This window comes from Macrobrachium nipponense, chromosome 5 (assembly GCF_015104395.2).
Source record: "Macrobrachium nipponense isolate FS-2020 chromosome 5, ASM1510439v2, whole genome shotgun sequence".
Classification (NCBI taxonomy): domain Eukaryota; kingdom Metazoa; phylum Arthropoda; class Malacostraca; order Decapoda; family Palaemonidae; genus Macrobrachium; species Macrobrachium nipponense.
This window is the reverse complement of record NC_061107.1, coordinates 103,225,123-103,244,407: the sequence shown is the minus strand read 5'-3', so window position 1 is coordinate 103,244,407 and position 19,285 is coordinate 103,225,123. Positions and strand designations below refer to the sequence as shown.

Genomic DNA, 19,285 nt, shown 5'->3' with positions numbered 1-19,285 from the left:
TCGAGTGACCTCCGCGGCTCCCACGGAAGTGTTTTCCCCTGTTGAGTGACCTTCCTGATCCTCTCTGACGAAAGGATCCCCTAGCTCTACCGCCCCTGCCAAACCGGTCATAGTGCTGGAAGGCTTGGCCCTCGAACACTTGGTTAAAGGCTGGGGAGACAGCGTAGGAGGTGGAAGGCTGAGCCTGAGGAAATCACATAAATGGGTTGAGTCGGAGCCTTCGAGGTAGAAGGCTGGCCTGATTGAACAATTGGCACAGCCGAAACAGCTTGGTTAAAACGTTGCTGCTTCTTCTGGTAAGGCTGGTAACGTTTTAGTTTCTTCTGCATTTTACCTCTTGCAGGTTGATCTTGGCGCCTCTTAGCTGTGAGACCCCAACGATCCTTGAGGCTCTGGTTGAGCCTTGTTGCCTCAGCCTGGACCTCCTTGACCATGGATTCAGGAAAGAGGTCTGCCCCCCAGATGTTGGAGGAAAGCAGCTTATTCGGTTCATGCCGAATAGTTGCTTCCTGGAGGACGTGTTTCCGGCAATTGACCCTGGCAGTCACGAACTCGAACAAGTCTGACTGGACCGTATGAGTCTGAGACTTGGTCAACAGCTTGAAGAGCGGCTCTGAAGCATAGGAAAGAGCCGCTACATCCGTCATTGCCATGGTATTCATGGACCTGGCAAGCCTAGACTTGGCCTCAAACTCAGCTTGAATGAGGCTATCAGGGAGTCTAGGTAGCTTCTCGCCGAACTGGTCCATGGCGCAGTCTGGCTTGAGCTTCCCGCCGAGAAAGTATTGGGCAGATCGTCCCACAAATCTCCAAGTGAAGGGAGCAAAGGAGAGGTGGGGTCTGCTTCCCTCAACTGGGGTAAGGGTTCTCCCTTCAGGCCAGCCGGAATGGTGACCGTGGCAATCTTAGTTAAGAAGGGAAGAGGGGTTTCTTCATCCATCGTAAAGATGGTGAAGGGACTCTTAAAGGCTTGAATCCTAGTGTTTGTGCAGTCCGTTTCTTCCAAACACCTGAGCCACTCTCTTTGAGCCTGGTCCCGGGAGTAAAGTACCGTCTCCCTCGGGACCTTATCCTCCCTAGTCATGGCTGCATCCGTTAGCCTGGCGTAGCCAATGAACGGCGGTTGGAGGTCCTTCAGATAGAATTCGAAGTCCTCAATCCTTCGAGTACCGCACTTCGGGATGGAGATAAGTCCGTCCTGGAAAGGGGCGGCGTATGAAGCCACTCTCCAGGGGTTGTTCATTGAGAACGGAGACAGAGAATCGTGAGGAGGAAGCTGTACCAATCCAGCACCGAATGTCGGAGGAGTAGCCAGAGGGGCCTGATTGAGCCCGGCAATTATGTTGTCCTGGGTTGTAATCCTTTCGGATAACCGGGAGAACATCTGCTCCATACTATTCCTCAAAGAGCCTACCAAGTCTCCCATTTGTTGCATCAACCCAGCGTTGGGATCCAAAGTCGGAGCCGATGCGGAGGTGGAGGGATAACTCGGCAGAGGCACCAAAGGGAGAGGAGAGACCGCTGGCTCCGCCGGAGTACGGGGCCTCTCCTTGGAAGACCTGCTCTTTGAGGACCTAGAGCTAGAAGCCGAAGCTCTAGCTTTCTCTGCTCCGGGATTTGTAGCCGGAGACTTACGAGACGATGACGCCGACGAAGTCTTTTTGGACGACGACGACGTCTTCGTAAGGGTTTTCTGTACCCTTTGGCCCTTGACTTTGGGTTTAACCGAAGCACTAGGCGTAGAGTATTGGAGCTCAGCTCCTGTAAAGCCTTGGAAGGAAGCTGGAGAAGTAGCCGGAGAAGATCCAGTGGCGCCCAAGGGAAGCCCTTGGGCGTCCAACGTACCTACCTCGACCAACAGGTCGTCAACACCTACCATTGGTTCCAAGTTCAAATCTAGCGTCGCGATTTCCGCCGAGATATCCTGGCCTGGTTCCTTCATGGACGCAGCGACCTGTTGCTGGATCGCTGTCATAGTCGGGGCTGCTTCCGCCGGGTCGACGTACCCCGTCGACTTGCCGCCGGGGAACAGCAGGACAGCCATCCTCTTCTCGAGAATGTAGGGCTGTCCCTTGGCGGCATTTTTGCCGAAGCCGCCGACCCAAGCCCTCAGGGTTGCAAGGGCGGTCTCTCTAAAGTTGAAGTTCAACCTTAAACTAAAACTGAGCTTAAACCTACAATATTTGGGGATGTATTTCACAACATATAAGGAACTTAAGCTTAAAAGAAATCACTAAAATTAAACTTAAGATATAGTACAGTATTTACAGTCTATGTATACAGCTGGAAATACTTACCCCGTCCAAGAACTGACCCACTAGATCATAACAGATCGTACAGGTCTCATGATACCAGACCTGCAGATTCCCATGCGGAGTCGCGCACGGAGCGTGGGACCTACAGACTTCATGTCCGCAGGGGTCCTGGAGCATGGCGTTGCATCCTGGATGCTCACAGTTAGTGGTCTGTAAGTGGAAGGATACATGAGTACCATAAAGACATCACTTACAGGCTAAATTAGAACTCCGATGCATGCCGGAGAGTGAACATTTTTGGGCATAACCCCTCCCCTACCGCCTGAATAGGCTATAACTCCGGTGTATAAAACAGGGGTAAGGGAGGGACCCAGCTTAAGCTAGCTTAAATTAAACTTATGATAGACTTAAGCTTAAATTAAACTTATGATAGACTTAAGCATAAAATAGCACTAAATTCCGGAAAAGATTCCGAATCGCGGTGGTATCCGTCTCCCCGGTGTGCCGACGAGACGGGATGGTTAGGCAAATGAGACCAACTGCACGCCTGAGGTCCGCCCGCAAGCGGGAAACCAGCTCCCTCCCTTGTAATCGACGGAGCTCCGGTAAGAAAAATAGAGCACTGACAATCCGGGGAGGGGCGAGAGGACGAAACAGAACTCGAGCTTACAGCGGGGCAACGGACAACAAAGGAGAGGGGAGGCCAACCCCCCTACTTCGTCACAACGGAGCACCGTGAAGCAGAGAGACACGGTCATACCCAGTCCCGCGCCTGTCCAGCCTCCCCTACTCCCTCCGCGTAGGGAGAGAGGGAGACAGGCCCGGATGGAGCGAGCAAGGACGGACCTCCCTCCCCCCAGCTCTATGGGAGAGCGGGAGGAGGGCAGGGTGACTGGGACGGGCGTCTGGCTGTATCGCGATCACAGGGTGACCACGAAACTGTAACACGATAAAACAACGAAATCTATATCCTAGGATAATGCAACCAAACTGATCAGCGAGATGAAACCGTAGATGCAACAAAACTGATAAAAGGAAGCAACAAAACTAATGGGGACCATGATATAATAAACTTAGGCTAAGATAACGTACCAGACGCCCTAGGCTAACCAAATCAAATAAAATAATTAAAATAACATCAAAGTAGGGGAAATAAAGTTAGTAGGAGAAAAAATCCAGGAGTGTACGACTAACCCGAGAGAAAGTCTACCACTCAAAGCTAGCCTGGGCCGATACTAAGAGCTATGGCTAGGGTCTGGATAGAAGAGATAATGCCTAAGCAAGGTAAAGAAAGACATGCATGCATGACAGAAAACCAATGCAGGCTGGATCCCTTAACATAATATTCATAAACAGGTATAGAGACGTAAAAATAAAGGGAAGGTTCTAGGTATGGGAGACCAAGAACGAACCCGCCACGAGGCAGAGCAATGCCGCCATGCTTCCGGCCGAGAATCAGCATTTATACCTAAAAAACGGCAAATACTGACTCAAGGTAGGAAAAAACTAAGTAGGAACCTTTCGGAATACTTAACTTAGCTGATGCGATGGCTGAACGCTCCATGATAAGTAAAAATCCTCGAAAAAAGGCACGAAAACACAGAGAGATAAAAATTAACGTCTCACGGGTTCGGGTCTAACTTAAAGGATGGCCACCAGAGGCGCGGCAGTCCCTAGCGTGGGTTGGAGTAGTAGTAGTTGCTGCCCCGTTCTGTGGGTCGGCTCTCCTCTTGTGGGGTTTTGTTGTGGGAGATTTCTATTGGCAAGAGGTTCGTGGTAGTGGTCTCACTCGCCCTAGTGTTCATACCGACGCCCTCCTGGAGGGTGAGCGAGTCAGTTATACTGACCTTTTTCTTTATTTTGTTTATTCTTTGGTATTTGTTAGATCATTTACCTTAGAAATAATGGATTAAAGGATTATTTCGCTGGGCGACACGAACCAATCGCCCAGAAATAGATTTTTCCTACGTCAAAATCCTTTTTTCGAGACAAATGTCAGAGTATGTAGACAGAACAATTTAAGAGAGAAGTGTGGCACTGGGGCAGGACTAATATAACGCTATAAAAATTATAGCACTGTATATCACAGTAAGTAGTAGTTGACAAACACATGTGAATCTAAAAAAAAATGAAAGCTTACAGACTTGGACTTGTGACTAGGTGGTGTGTGTCATAGTAAAAAGAAAAGCATTCTGGATAAGTTATTACTGTGACCAGGACATAAATTCTTACTTTGATACTGAAAGTTGGGTGTGCTCCCAGTTCTGCATCTTGCCAATCAACTCAATAATTTGATCATAAGTGATAATGCATCAATTGTATCAACTTGCAATAATTTATCTAATTTTTCTTCTTACATTCCCTTTGGTCATTTTGTTACTAAACCCTTCACTCACTCTTCTTTGTATACAAGTAGCCCTTCACCTTCTGGTTTAGTTTCAGATGTTCCTTAAGTACAGTCATTACATAATTTCCCCTTACACTAATAAGTGCCCTATTGTGTGAACATCCAAACCCAGAGTAGTCAGTGTTTGTGCAGAGTTCTTGTTTCTGCTTTCAATATAGTATATTTTTTTGCATGTCCTTCTTTTGTCTCAAGACTTTAATGAAATATTTTTAATTAAGGTACATGTATAGTATATAAACCATATAAACCATTCCCCAAAACAGTATCCAATTTCAAAATGAAAAGGGTATGAAGTAATGAGACTTCATTATGTCCTAGGAATGTCTGGTATTTTGTATACAAGAAAGAAAGCTTTTGTTTTTTTTATCCAGTCCAATGGAAGTAATATTTTATAGAGACAGATAGGCAGTAAAATTCTGCCATTAAGTTTTTGAACAAATAAGCAAATTTGGAAGGGCAAATGATTGTACCCACTATTGGACTTGTATCACTTTGTGATGATGGTGTTCACCACAAAATTCTGAAGAGGAAGGAAACTCATCCATAGACAGCTTTGAGAAAATCTTGCCTTTAGGCCTGCTAACATGATCTTAACATCCCAATGATACTGGATGCTTCAAATTGTTTGAGCTTCATGTATCTTTTATGAAGCACCTTGCTCAATTCATACCCCTCCAGTCCTTTTCTAGCTTTAGACTTTTATAAAGGTGCAGTCTTCATTAATTGATTGTAAAGTAGTTTGAGATTTTCTTTTCGTTGCTGGTTTTGGGATTGTCATGTATCACTGAAATATTCATCCCGGTGGGATAGAGACTGTCATAGATATAATTTCAAGTATGGCATATGTGTTAAAGATTTAGTTGATGAACTAGACAGTGAATTGCTGTTATCATTTACTGTGAAAATTTGTATAGAAAGAAACTATAAGGTCACAACATTGCAAAGCAAGCTTCTGCATAACATAATATGTGTGTGTGTGTGTGTGAAAAAAAGAAAGACAAGATAATAGTAAATAGCCTTGGAGAAAGATAAACAAACAAATATTTAAACACGCTCAAATTAGTTGTGGCAGTTTCCTAATTTTTTGTTCACCTGACTGATGCATGATTCATGCCTTATTAATCTTTTTTTTTTTTAAGAAGAGAGAAATCTTATGTATTGGCATTAAAAACAGTCACTGATATCTTAAGAACATCATATTTTGTTATTGCGTAAAACTAATTTCCATGTAGCAAAATTGACGTGAATGAAATGAAGTGATGAAAAACATTGTATCACAACCACTGACGTACATTACTAAGTAAATAGGAGACACCTATCACTAATCACGTAAACATAGTCCTTATATTATCATATCAATATTAAGTTAAAGGTAGTTGAACGATTCCATTTGTTAAATTTTACAGAAAACATTGGAAACTCACAAAATGCTATTAAAGATAAAAAATAAACAATGATAACCTAACAGTGTGACCATGAGACCTCACTCTGTTGTTTTCGATGTCGTGATGTTTGTGGGAATCGAGTGTCAATGTGTCATTTATCGGTCAAAGAAACATCCCCTGCTCAGTGGGAGACAATTATTGCACTGTATTTGATGCCAGTTATTTTCAGAGAGATATCAAGAAAGCTTAACATACCGAGGAGAATCATACATTGATGAACTAAATTGTTTTAAGAGAATGGCAGGGTTTATAAAATGGGCCTAGAAGTGGAACTCCTTGAAGCACCACAAGAGAGCAAGACAATACAGTAGTGTAAATGTTGCTGAGCAACATTCATTTGTGAATTTTGAATTAAGGCACCTTATCATGATAATGTTGAACTAGGAATCATGACTAGGTCTGCATCTATGACTGGTGTCTGATGAATACTTTAGGTGGAGAGGGAATGATTTTTAAAAATATACTACTTGAAATCTTTGATAAGTGTCAAATGAATAAGGAAGCCTACCTTTGATGGACGGGAGATTCAGATAGCCTTACTTTTTTTTTTTATCGGTTTCCAGCGAATACCATGGATAGGGAAGGAAACAGATTCAGTGATGCATGCTTTTTTTCTTCAAAACCTAAATAATTCATTTTATTGGGAGATACTTTTTTCACAACGGCCTAATCCCTCCATCACTCCTATACAGCATCACCACTCCCCCAACATCTCAGGCTATTCCAACTTCTCGCTACAAACTCCATTACGTGAAAGCATCACTACTGATAACAGTTATTTTAAAATTCCCTTCACCGACAACCGAAGCCTTGAAATGCATATATTTATAGAACATTTTCTGCTCAAAATAGCTACAGAAAAATTAACCCAAGGAAGCTTTTGTGAAAGTAAACCTTTCTTAATGTATTTGTCAGTGTTGACTCCCACAGCCTTCCAACGTGTCCGGATGAAACAAGATGATGTGCAAAGAATTAGATAAAAAAAGACTAAATTATGCTATTTGTTGGATTTTTTATGATTGCTTTTTGACTTGAGAAAGCTAGGTCTGAGTAAATCATGTTGAGCAATTATGAAAAGGATAAGAAAAAAGGAGAACATGGCCAATGAAAAAAGAATAACATGAGTAATCAAATAAAGCAGATTAATGTAGATATTGTCGATTTAAATATTCACATTACGTATCCGAGAGAGTACATGGTAGTCCTTGGTTATCAGTGAGGCTCTGTTTCCGGGGGTGTGTCGATAAGCAAAAACCACCATTAACCTAAACTCAGTGATTTATGGTGCCATAATGGCGCTGATAACCAGTTATCGGTGCCTTAAGCACCCTTATGGCGTGCCATAAGAACCCTTATGGTGCTGATAACCGGAACTTGTCCATTTATGGTGCCATAAATTGCCGATTTTATAGCACTAGACAAGCCCCATAAAACCGGATCGCTGATAACCGAGTCCGCCAATAACCTGGGACTGCCTTACTGCTGAAAGTAGACCTGGGCTAATGAGGTGTGAAAATCAGAAGTCAAATTTAGGCCCACTAAATGTGTCATGCAAAATATTTTATTGATGATCAAGGGACAAAATTAGTTTAATTACACCTTGCTATTAAAGAATATTGACGTCTTAATGCATTATTTATTGGCTTTATGAGACGAAATGACGACACCCCAATACAGTACAATATGTTGGTTGGGTCAAGACTCAAAGCGGCAGCAGAGCCAACTTCAAAATACATATGCTGTCACGAACCTTGAGTTGAGGATAAAATTAGAATTCGTGGACTGATGGATGTATATTTTCCTTACTTTGCAAGATAATCATCTTTGATACTTCGAATAAATCTACAAAATTCTAATTTAATTTATTTCAAGTATATATCGTCTTTGAAAGGAAATATTATTTATTGATAAGTAAATAATCTTGCACCTGCATATGGCAGTATTTCCATAACAAACAGTGAATTAAGAAACTAAGCCAATAGTTCCTGGGCCGATTGTACACAGCATTCATTAAACAGTATAGTATAGTACTTATTAATAGCAATAGAAGATACTACTCAAAATCAGTGTTTTTTTGGCACTTCAGAGTACAAATATTAGTCATTCTTAAACTTGTGATCAACACCAAACTGTAAGATCGCTCCACTGTCGTACGGTAATGGCGAAGGAAGAGCTACTTCACTGGGAAACATGATGACATTTTAACACCTGAATAAAATATGTATGATGACTGTGCACAGCAAATCGCATGTAGTCATTAAAAATTCAAGTAGTGGCTTGTATTGTGGATGAGGTTTTGAAGATGACCAAAAGGGAAAATGTCTGGCATTGGTCAGATGATAGTTACTAATATTTTGGGAAGAGGAAACCACTTTCATAGAAATTTTTCTTTGATAACTTATTCCACAGTTGACATGGTGGACAATACATTCCTGGTAAAATTTTATAAGGTCAGGGGCATTGCTCTGCCCCTAGCATTCAGGAAGAACTTGTCGGATGGTAGTATAAGGACGGGAATGCAGTCGCAACCACCACATTCACCTCCTTTTTACCTTCAGGATGTTGCCCACAGATCCTCAGACTGGTTTTTTTTTTTTCTTTTCCACCTTGGGTTCTGATGGTGGGGCTGCTTCAAAACAGTTTACTGTAAGGGAAAAAAAAAAAACCACCCAGCTCCTGAGGACAGGTAGCATCTCACCTAAGGTACGCAGCTACAAAGAGGTGTGTGTGGAACTGGCGTCTTACCTTCTGTTTTATACCCTACTAAAGGACAATTAGCAAACTGTCTCTTGCTGGAGCAGTTTGCTAGCAGGTGTTTTAGATGATTGAGTATCTTGTCTGTAATCTAGCTCTTTTTGGATTATGAGATGCTACACCTACCCTCTCTAGCAAGGGGAAAAAGGGACTGACAGTAAACAGACCTGTTGGTTATCTTCAGCTTTATTTTCCCCAACAATATGAGTTCATCCAAGCCTATCTTTGAATTAATGATGTTACCTTCCATTTATTTGAAGGCCTAAAAGTTTGGCAGTTGAACATAACACATGTTCAACAGATCAGAGGCATTGTTCTCCTTCCTTTGCTTTTACACGGCCAGGAAAGAGGCTCCAGGTGAGGGGAACTACCAGTCAGTTCAGAAATTTGCTAAAAATCTTCCCACCAAGGAGTAAGTCTGCCATATGTAAAGATCAAGGTTATGTGTAGGAACAAATGAAAAATTTTTAAAGTAACTCATATTTTTCTTGGCATACAAACTTTAGGTCTTTACATAAATGGCCCACCTATAGCCATCCCTCATTATGCTTCCTGGGCCAAAAGGTGAAGTGAATGCATACCATCTGGATGGGAGGGATTCCTCCCCATCCATTGATAGCCAACTATGTACCAATATCCATCTTGTTTTAAGTTAAACAGCCGGCTTCAGGCTGTGATGAAAGTAAATCCTGTATTTACAGACCTCGGGTTTGTGTGTTTAGAAAAGTACATGTTACTTAAAAAATTTTCATTCAAAAATGAATGTGAAGTAGAATTTAAATAGCAGTAGCAATGAGATTTTGGCTTTAGAAACTTTTAAATATTTTTTGTTTTGTATGAAAAATTTTCTTATAATAAACTGAAATTAAAGAAACATTGAAAAGCCTCCTCCCTCTCAGGAATTAAATTAACTCCTGAGGAAGTGAGGGCGACATTACATAATAAATCAGGTTAAGAAAAAGACTGAACACTGTGGCATGGTCCTTGACCACTTTTCACCTAATATACGCATGCGTTGCCAGATCTCACAAGATTCCTTGCTGTCATCTGCGATTTAACTGGATCCAGCTAGGCGCTAGAAAATTATTTGTCATTTTATCAAATTATTGCTTACAAGTTCAGTAATTTACAAGGATTGCATGCAGTATATAAATGTGTTTATTTTCTTGATAATCAGGAAATTTTACATCATGTTCTTTCATGTCATTTTCCCGCTAACTTAACTTTGTGTCATTGTTACAGCTTAATTCTTATTTAGTAGACCAAATATTTTAGTTATCAAAAGAATTATCAGAGGTCAAATCAACATCTGGCACCATATCATGGGAAGAGCTGGCACTCATGCCAAGCTGTAACTTTTGATTTCTTTTAGATTTCCTGAGTACTGTAATTTTGTTAGTTACACACTTTTTCTACTAGAGATATTAATATGTTAGTTATGCTACAAACATTAGGAAATCTGTTTCATAAGCACCCAAATTTATACACCTGATACAGTAGAGGAGATGGTCTGGCAATCACATGAAAATTTTATTATTAAATCGTCCTTCTTTAATTTTATGTGATAGTTATATGGTAAGAGCGGTGTGCCATATCTCTGTTGGCTAGTGATGGCAAAAGGAAAGTGAACTCCGACTAACTGCCAGTATGTAGGCATTTATGGCCAACTACCCATTGGTAAGCATAGTTAGTGGGTAAAGTAAAGCTCATGATGTCAGCCAATAGCGCTGAGTACTGTACGGTAAATCCTGATAAGACATGATGAGTTGAGGTCCTATGTGCAGTTTTTTCCAAGAAGGATTTTGTAGGTGGTTTGGATTAAATATCTTACTAGTATATCTGGCCATGGTGCTGTAGTTGTATATCATGAGGATAAAATTATATAAAATTACATAGACCTGGTTGCTCCGGGCTGTTCCTGTTTGTCAAGGTGCTAGACTAATATGTATATGGTATATTCAAGAATGCACTCTATTCCATGTTTAAAAACAACTTGAAAACCTTCAAGTCAGTTTCATAGATAAACCTTAACTTAAAGTGTATCAGCTGGTACTCATGCTGAAATACATTGTTGATATCAGTAGACCATCATCACTGGCTATCTTTAAGGTTCAGTGTTTAGGTACAATGGCACATCCACTTAAAGGACCTCAGACTAGCTGATTTCATTACTTAACAGACATGCTTGATTTAGATAAAAATAGAAATATTTCATACTTACTGAAGTAATCCAGGAAGTATGTTAGGGTTATTGAACAATGGATCAAACATGTTCAATGGGACAACCATTCATTCTATCTGGATGAACCTGGAAAGTATGGCAGAGGTGAAGGATGGTGGACAAACACACAAATGACACTCGCCCAATTAAACCTATAAGTGTCGGTCTTTTATTTTTTCAGGATAAGTGACCCATCATTAATCTCTCTCTCTCTCTCTCTCTCTCATGACTGTTGTTTCTTAAGTACCTAGATATTGTGGTTAACATTTGCAGAGAAGGAAGTTTTTTTTTTATGTATAGAACAGTTTTCAAAGATGTCTGTATCAAGACAAACTATTTACTTTACAAAAAGAGTGCTTCTCTGAGCAAATGGGCCTACCCTAGTACTAGGTATTTTGTCTTAACAACTCTTTATTTTTTTTGTCTGTAATCAGTAGTTTGGCTCTGTTAGAGAAGTGGCAGTTTAGAATAAGCAAAAAATATAAATTTTTCAACATGGTTTTGATAATATAACATAATTTCAGAAATATTTGCAAATTGTTTATTGCAGATTGTTTGTTATTTTATGCTTACTGTGCTTTATTTTTTACAGCTACTAGGAGAAGGAGAGGAAGATGATGATAAACCAATAGGCCTAAAAAAAGGCACCGGGTTTTGGACATTTGATTTTTACCAACAGTTTTTCGATGTTGAAAGCAAACAAGTTGGGGATAGAATCCTATGGTCAATGGTGCCTAAACCTGGTGTTAGCTATTTACAGTCATATATAAGACCAAATCCAGATCTCTATGGTAAGTATTAAAAGCATAATAGTGTTTTGAGCAAGTTTAATTTTGCTGCTAGTGCTTAACCCATCAGTATCACATATAGTAGTGCTGGAATAGTGAATGAATTATAAGTTTTTTTTTATAAATCTTGTTCAGTACATTAAAAGAAATTTATTTGTTTATCCAGAAGTAGGTTAAACATAATGATAAAATGACTAGAAGTTTTATGTCACACATTTCTAAATACTTTAAATATTAATTCTTGAGTTTTTTAATTTTTTATCGTATTACAATGCTTTCACTCATGCAAATTGTTTTAGTTATCCTGTCTGTATCATGACAATATTGTGCATACAATTCCTAGTACATAGTATACTTTGTGTATGCATTTTTCTGTGCTAGAGGTAGATAGACTAAATCTTCCAAGATTCTTCACTTGGTTTCGTTTTTGATGAATCATAGTATGTATGGCGATTCTTTTATTTTCCTTGTGTATTTATTTTTGAAGATGGCACAAAGTATTACAGTATTATCTCCCTCTTTCAAAAAATATGCATAGCATTGGCATTTTTTCAGCTTTACAATTGTTGTTTCCATATGTGTGATATGTGCTTTTAATTGATGTTTAAATACAAATGATGTAATTTTCTTGTCAATTTATTTTTAATTTGCAACTTTTTTTATGTTATTGTATAGCAATCATCTTATGTATCATTTCCTTGTCTCCCTGTTATGTTTATAGGACCAAGTTTTTCTGTTTTATTTCTCATATTCAGGGGCTCAGTCTGCACACATATTGTTGCATCAAACATAGATGCCAGTATGTAGTTCCTTGCATACACAATTTTTTATTTTTACCGGTTTTCCAGCTGGCGCTAGATTTATCCTATTGTTAAGACTTCAGGTTTGTTAGTTATGAAAAATGCAAATTGATTAAAAAATTTGTAAATTTTGCCAGCAATACAGTATTTTCTTACTTATTGATGGTGTGTCTATATGCTTTATCATAGTGGTTTCAGTACTTGCTACAGTCCCTAGGTTTGCTAAGGCAGTGTTGATTAGCTTTTTGGTAGCTTTCTAACCATCACCCATGACCATGTTACTGTCTTTAGCCATATGTTGGCTGCAGTAAAAGTTGTTTCTACCATGGCTGATATGTTAATGATAAGTTTCTAGTTGCTATGAGCACAAGGTCAAGTGCATCCATGGGCAGTTCCAGGAATATTAGACATAACTATCCACAGTTACTTGGCCCAGACATCCATCCACCTAGTAACAGTTTTCTGATACTCTTTGTCATTTGATTATTTTATTATGCTTGAGTCATACCATAAGAACCAAGCTTCCATGGCCCTTATTTTACTTGATATTTCACTCTTCTTTTTGTGTGATGGGTACCAGGGCTGTATGACAGATCTTTTCAAATGGTGTCAACTGGATTTAATAAATTCCAGATCTTGTGATGCATAATGTACCTTAGCTAATGCCCAGACTGCCCAGTGATGGTTTCTAGGTAGCCATTTTGTTTGACAAATAAAATGCTGTTTCATTTATACAAGATACCACTCATGATTGATAGAATTACTGCCACAAGTGAAGTTAAAATATGTAGAATTAGTGTTTGCAACTTATGGAACATTAATATTTCTTTTAACTTTTAGAATTGTATATGGATGGTATAAGTAACTGAGATTTCATTTTTCCAATTAAATTTATTTTACATTCAGGCTTTTCCTCAGTGTCCAGTGCAGTTCATACTTTCTATCCTCCACCAAATTCAAAGCATAATAAAAATATGGAAAATCATTTAATATGTCTATCATATCTATTTGTTAGTGCATTTGATTGCAATTTATGTTTGTTAGGCTTCTTTAAGCATTTAAATAAAATGATGAAGACATCAGCAATAGTATTCTTTCATGATTTTTCTTCACCACAATATAATAATAATAAGAAGAAGAAGATTAGTTTTTCCAGACCTTTGAGCCTTATATAGACTTCTCGGGCTGGTATTTCTTCGATACAAGAGTTACAGAATGTATATGTATGTCTTTTGCTCTATCAGTAGTATTTAAGACAATATTGTGTTATGTGATGCAAGTAACTCAGCTTTTATGGTTTTCAGGTCCATTTTGGATATGCATGACCCTTACCTTCACCACTGCTATCACAGGTATTTCTTGGATTCTGCATTTTATCTTTAGTATTATTTTTTTAAAATTTTATTTTTCTGAATTATTCACTGAAAATTAATGAGATGTTCATGCACGCTATCATTTTAATTTAAATTTTACATTCTTTCTGGGTTACCAATTGGTAGGTAGTGCTTATTTGAAAATTTTAGTCAAAAGGAAATTGTTTCTTCACTTTAGGTACTTGTTTAGGACCACTATTTTTTATTGCTTTTTGTAGCAAGAAATAAGTGACCCATGATTTTTTTCTAAGAGGATAATTTTTGATGTTGTTATATTGTCTTTTAATGTATACCATATAATTACAGGGAATCTGGCTAATTACCTAGGGACTAGACCTGAGGAATCCTATGTGTGGAGATATGATTTTCACAAAGGTAAATATGATGCAAAAGCTTTTCCAGTATACTGTACATATTTTGTAGATTGAAAATTATTGATTCACATGGCAATGTGCATGTTTCAGTTCTCCATTTAACTAAAAGCTCAAAAGATTTCAGTAGACACATCTTTCGTAGTAGCTCTTCTTTCAAACTTCAAGGGAAAAATACTAAGTCCCCTGGCATCGGAGACAAACCCAAATCCCCCATTACTCTGTTTCTGTTTTTGATCAGTCATGATCTGTTAGGGTGAAGATTGTTTCACAAAAAACATTTTATATGATGAGCCCACAATCAGGATCTTCATGAATCCAAGACCTATTATTCCCAATTCAAAGGAAAGTTGTCCAATGGCTTGGAGTACCATACATGTGCCTCATGGATCCTGCTGCCTTGAGCAGCATAGAACCTCATTTTCAATGTCTAGCATATTGGTAACCAGGCTTCTATCTTCCTAAATGATTATTGTTATGTTGCAATGAGAGTTTTTTTTTATCACAATACCCATTACTAACAACATAGCATGTTTGTGCAACTGCATAAATCTTCAGACCCTCCATTTCCTTAGAAAGAAAAGCTGATGATTTTTAGTTCCTGATCAGTTACGATGCATCCTTGTATAATCTTCCCACATCCCTTGTGAATCTGATTCCATGTGTGTGTGTGTGTGTGTAAGATGTCTTTGGATATTGTTCAGGATTGCATTATCATTATTCATTAATTCATATCATTGTTCACTCTAAATCTTCCTTGGAGTTATATGGTAGGCTATTTTCTAATGCATACTAATGTATGTTATATCCTTAGTGTTTTTCTTTGTTTCCATGAATGAAGATGATTTTGGATGAATTGGGAAAAGGAGAGAATAGTTTGTAAGAGAAGTAATATGAAAGTAGAAGGTTTAAAGACCAATGTTTATATCCAGAAAATCATAGACAGAGGTTTAAGTGAAGACCTAGACCAGATGGAAATTCATACAAAATACTTTCATTGCAAAGTACTTCACTCACATATTTTGGGGCTTAAGGTAAAATTTTCTTGATCTCCAGAGTTGTGCTTGTAACTATGATTGTTGGTTTTATCGGAAACTCTTGTAAATAGTAACAAGTCAAAGGTCGATTTTTAATCCTGGAGTTTGATGCCCCTGAATTTATTTATTGTCGTAACATCCCACACGCGCAGGGTATGGCAGTACAGTAATACCTCAGTCTTGCGATTCGAGTTAAGTGAATTCATAATAGCGCAACCTTTTCATTGGAACCTAACTAATTATCATACGTGAGTATTTCACTGACACTTGAATGCAAAGGGCAACATTTTCAAATCTCGGAGAAACCCCAAAAGGTGTTTGTTAAGTTTTTTATGTAATTTATAAATTTTCAAGCTTTTATGTGTAAATTAAATAACATTAAATAATGAAAATAATAATTCTCTTCTCTCTCTCTCTCTCTCTCAACGATGGCGTAGATAATTTTTAATTGATCTGTTTTTACCTTTACCTTCTAGAACTGTAAATGCCTGTTCTAAAACAGGCACATAAGTAAGAGTTGTATTGGTCCAAATAAAAAGCACTGTTTATTCATGAAAAGGAATTTCAGAAACAAAGAGAAAAAGGGAGTAAAAAGAATTTCTTAAAAGTGGTTGAGAAGACTTCTAAAAATCGATTGGTCGGTCGGAAGGGGAAAGAATAGAGAATTATGTTGTACATATGTAATCTTCACACTCCTATATTTTTACCAAGCATTTATTTCTTTTTTTATGGGAAATGTATTAAGCTAACTTTTAAATGAAATTACAGTAACTTTAATTTCATTTAAAAGTTAGCTCAATATTTAGGGAGCATGATTAGGGTCATACTTAGTGTTCAGACTCTAGAAGTAAGCATTTATTAGCATTTTTAGAGACCGCGCCAAACTTACGCAAAAATTCCCCTTACGCGAGGGGGTCTGGAACCTAACTTCGCGTAAGTTTGTAGTATTACTGTAGTACAGTGGACCCCCCGTATTCGCGGATGGGTACCACCCCCCTTAAAACCCTCTAAAAACGCTATTATGAACTGCCCATTTTGATAGTTAGAAAATTATAAAAAAATGGTTATACCTGAATAATTTAATAGTTTTATCACAAAAAGTGCATTTAGTCACATATGTGATATGAAAATACAGTAATTTGTGGATGTTTCTCAGTGAAAAATACTGTGAGAAGGTGAATTTTCCGCGAATAATGGGTATATATGGCCCATAGAAAAATCTGCAAATAGGCGAATCCATGAATTGTGAGTCTGCAAATAGCAGGGGTCAACTATAGTTATGACTTGAACCATCAGTGGATAGCCTCTTGCTTGTCACTTTCTCATTAGTTGTATTTAAGTGGAGATCTTTCATATCCACAATTGATCCTTGATCCCCTTTTCTTTGCCGAGAGCAAGCAGATTCACTGAACAGTAACACCAATATGAAGTAAATATGCCTTTCTGTCAAACTTCTTAGTGTCAGAGATTGGTTGGACTATGGAACACCTTCCCAAAGGAAGTCATGCAATTGGAACTTCAGAAGTCGAAGTGAATGTTTAATACATTACTACCCTAATACTATTCTCCTTGCATTTTAATGTTTGTTTACTTATATTTATTTGTTTTTTAATAAGTGGGGTCTCTTCTTTCTGTATTTCCCTTTACCTCATGTTACTTCTTCTTAATGAACACTATATTCTTTGGAAGCCAGAATTTCAAGTCAATGACCCCTGTGGGCTTGTTCCATGTTAGTATGTTTCATCTTTTGAATAATAATAATAATAATAATAATAATAATAATAATAATAATAATAATAATAATAATAATACTGTGGTTTCCCCATATTCATGTTCTCTGGATTTGCGGACTCACGCATTTGAGGATTTCTCTCTGGAACATATCCCCCCATTATTCGCAGGAAATTTGTCTATTCGCAGTATTTTCTATGAGAAATATCCACAAATTCTTTTTTTTTTTTAATCAATTTTATCATAAAATGCACTTTTTGTGATAAAACTATTAAAAAACCCAGTATAAACGTTTTTAGTGGGTTTTTCTTGAGTTTTAACTAACAAAATAGGCTGTTTTAAGTGTTTTTATAGGGGTTCCAACTACTCGCTGGTTCTGACTATTCGCTGGGGTGTCTGGTACGCATCCCCTGTAAATACGGGGAACCACTGTAATAATAATTTTGTAGCATCTTCTTCAGAAGTTATATGCTTCTCTATGTTGTTTTTCAGTTACGTTAGCTGCAACTGCAATATTCTCGTATGCATGGTTGGTACCACTTGCCATGTGGGGAGTTCTGGTGTGGCGAGGGTCTCGAGCAAAAATATCTCTTCTGGAACTTCTATGCATATATGGTTATTCATTAGCCATATTTGTCCCAGTATCGGTAAGCCTGAAAATTGTTAGGTAGTCTCTTGAAATCAAAAGAGAGTTGAATGTTCTAATAAGTATAAATTGATCTTTTTTCTTTTATTATTCAGTCAGAAAAAGTAATTATGTATTACTTCCTACATTTTTTAATAGCATTGTGCTGTAGAACCATCTTAAAATTGGTGTTGATACACAGAAACCATTCCTATGCTTCATCCATTTATATGGAAACTTGAAATTTATTTTAAAAAGAGGAATCTTTTAATTTGTAAGTTTGTCACAATAGAGAAGAGTCAGTTTCAAAGAAATCAGAGTAATAAAAACCATTCTTGAAAAGTTGCTAAATTTTATTCAGTTGTATAACATTTATTTGAGATTGTGTTGAGATTTTTCTGCTTAATCCCTTAAATTTTCAAAGATTATATATTCGAGGCATATTTACAGATTTATATAGAACCTGTTTTTATATGTTGGAGTTTTTTAGAATCTTGCATGGGAAGGAAAATCTCAACATCAGTTTCCTTTTCCATTCAGGGCTTTCAGAGGAAAGTTCCTAAAATATAGAAAATTTGAGAAGTTAATTGAGATTATTGTTGTCATTTTACTAATGGGCTTTTTGAGAAAAGTTTATCTTAAAATATTGAAAAATTGAATAGTTAAGTGAGATTACTGTTGTCATTTTAATACATTTACAGATGTACTTATGTATGTAAATAAGGGTGAAAAACACAAATGCAGCATAAGAATTTACATTGAAAAGTCCATCTAGTAACTGCATTCAGTAGCAGATCTCATATATAGGATTAATATAATCATGCTAAATGAATATTACAAATGTGAAAATGAAAAAAGTGCAGGCTAGTAAATTATTATTATAATTTAAATAAAATAGTTTATTGTACATATAGGAATTTCCACCATAGAAGTCTGGTTTCTCACATTAATGAAGTGTTCAGCATATGTTGCTCTCTGCCCATATGTAATTGAAATAGACAGCAGTGGAATGGAAGGTGAGTTGATTCACAAACAGTTGTTCATTAAACCAAGATTTAAATTAGTCTTAAAACTTTTGTAATGAAAATCATTACCAACATTAATACTTGCTATATTTATTTTCCAGATATTATGGATTGTACCACAGCCATGGTTTAAATGGTGTCTTGCTATTGTTGCACCAGTTCTCAGTGGTAGTGTGCTTGTACGTACTGTTTGGCCATCCTTATCACATGATGCAAAGCAGGTTGCTATTGGCATAGCTGTATTCATTTTGGTTCTGCATGCGACTCTGGCACTAGGTTTCATGGTAAGCTAGAAATTCTTGTTATAACCCAGTTCATGTTTTTGAGTCAGTTGAATGTAAATGAAGATATTACAGTATATATATATATATATTTATAATAGTATTTGTTTAGTTTACATTACCATTTGAATTACTTGAAAGAATTTTGTGGGTTAAAACCAGACCTGTAATG

At 37.7% G+C, this 19,285-nt stretch overlaps 1 protein-coding gene across 1 annotated transcript in view; it reads left to right on the top strand.

Moving 5' to 3' along the window:
- Window positions 1–19,285, top strand: part of LOC135215875 (protein YIPF1-like) — a 53,076-nt gene that overhangs the window by 22,873 nt on the left and 10,918 nt on the right. Inside the window, exons 4-8 of the mRNA XM_064250829.1 lie at window positions 11,675–11,873; window positions 13,975–14,022; window positions 14,350–14,418; window positions 17,675–17,829; window positions 18,934–19,116. Coding sequence (XP_064106899.1) covers window positions 11,675–11,873; window positions 13,975–14,022; window positions 14,350–14,418; window positions 17,675–17,829; window positions 18,934–19,116 — 654 coding nt within the window. The remainder of the gene's footprint in view (window positions 1–11,674; window positions 11,874–13,974; window positions 14,023–14,349; window positions 14,419–17,674; window positions 17,830–18,933; window positions 19,117–19,285) is intronic.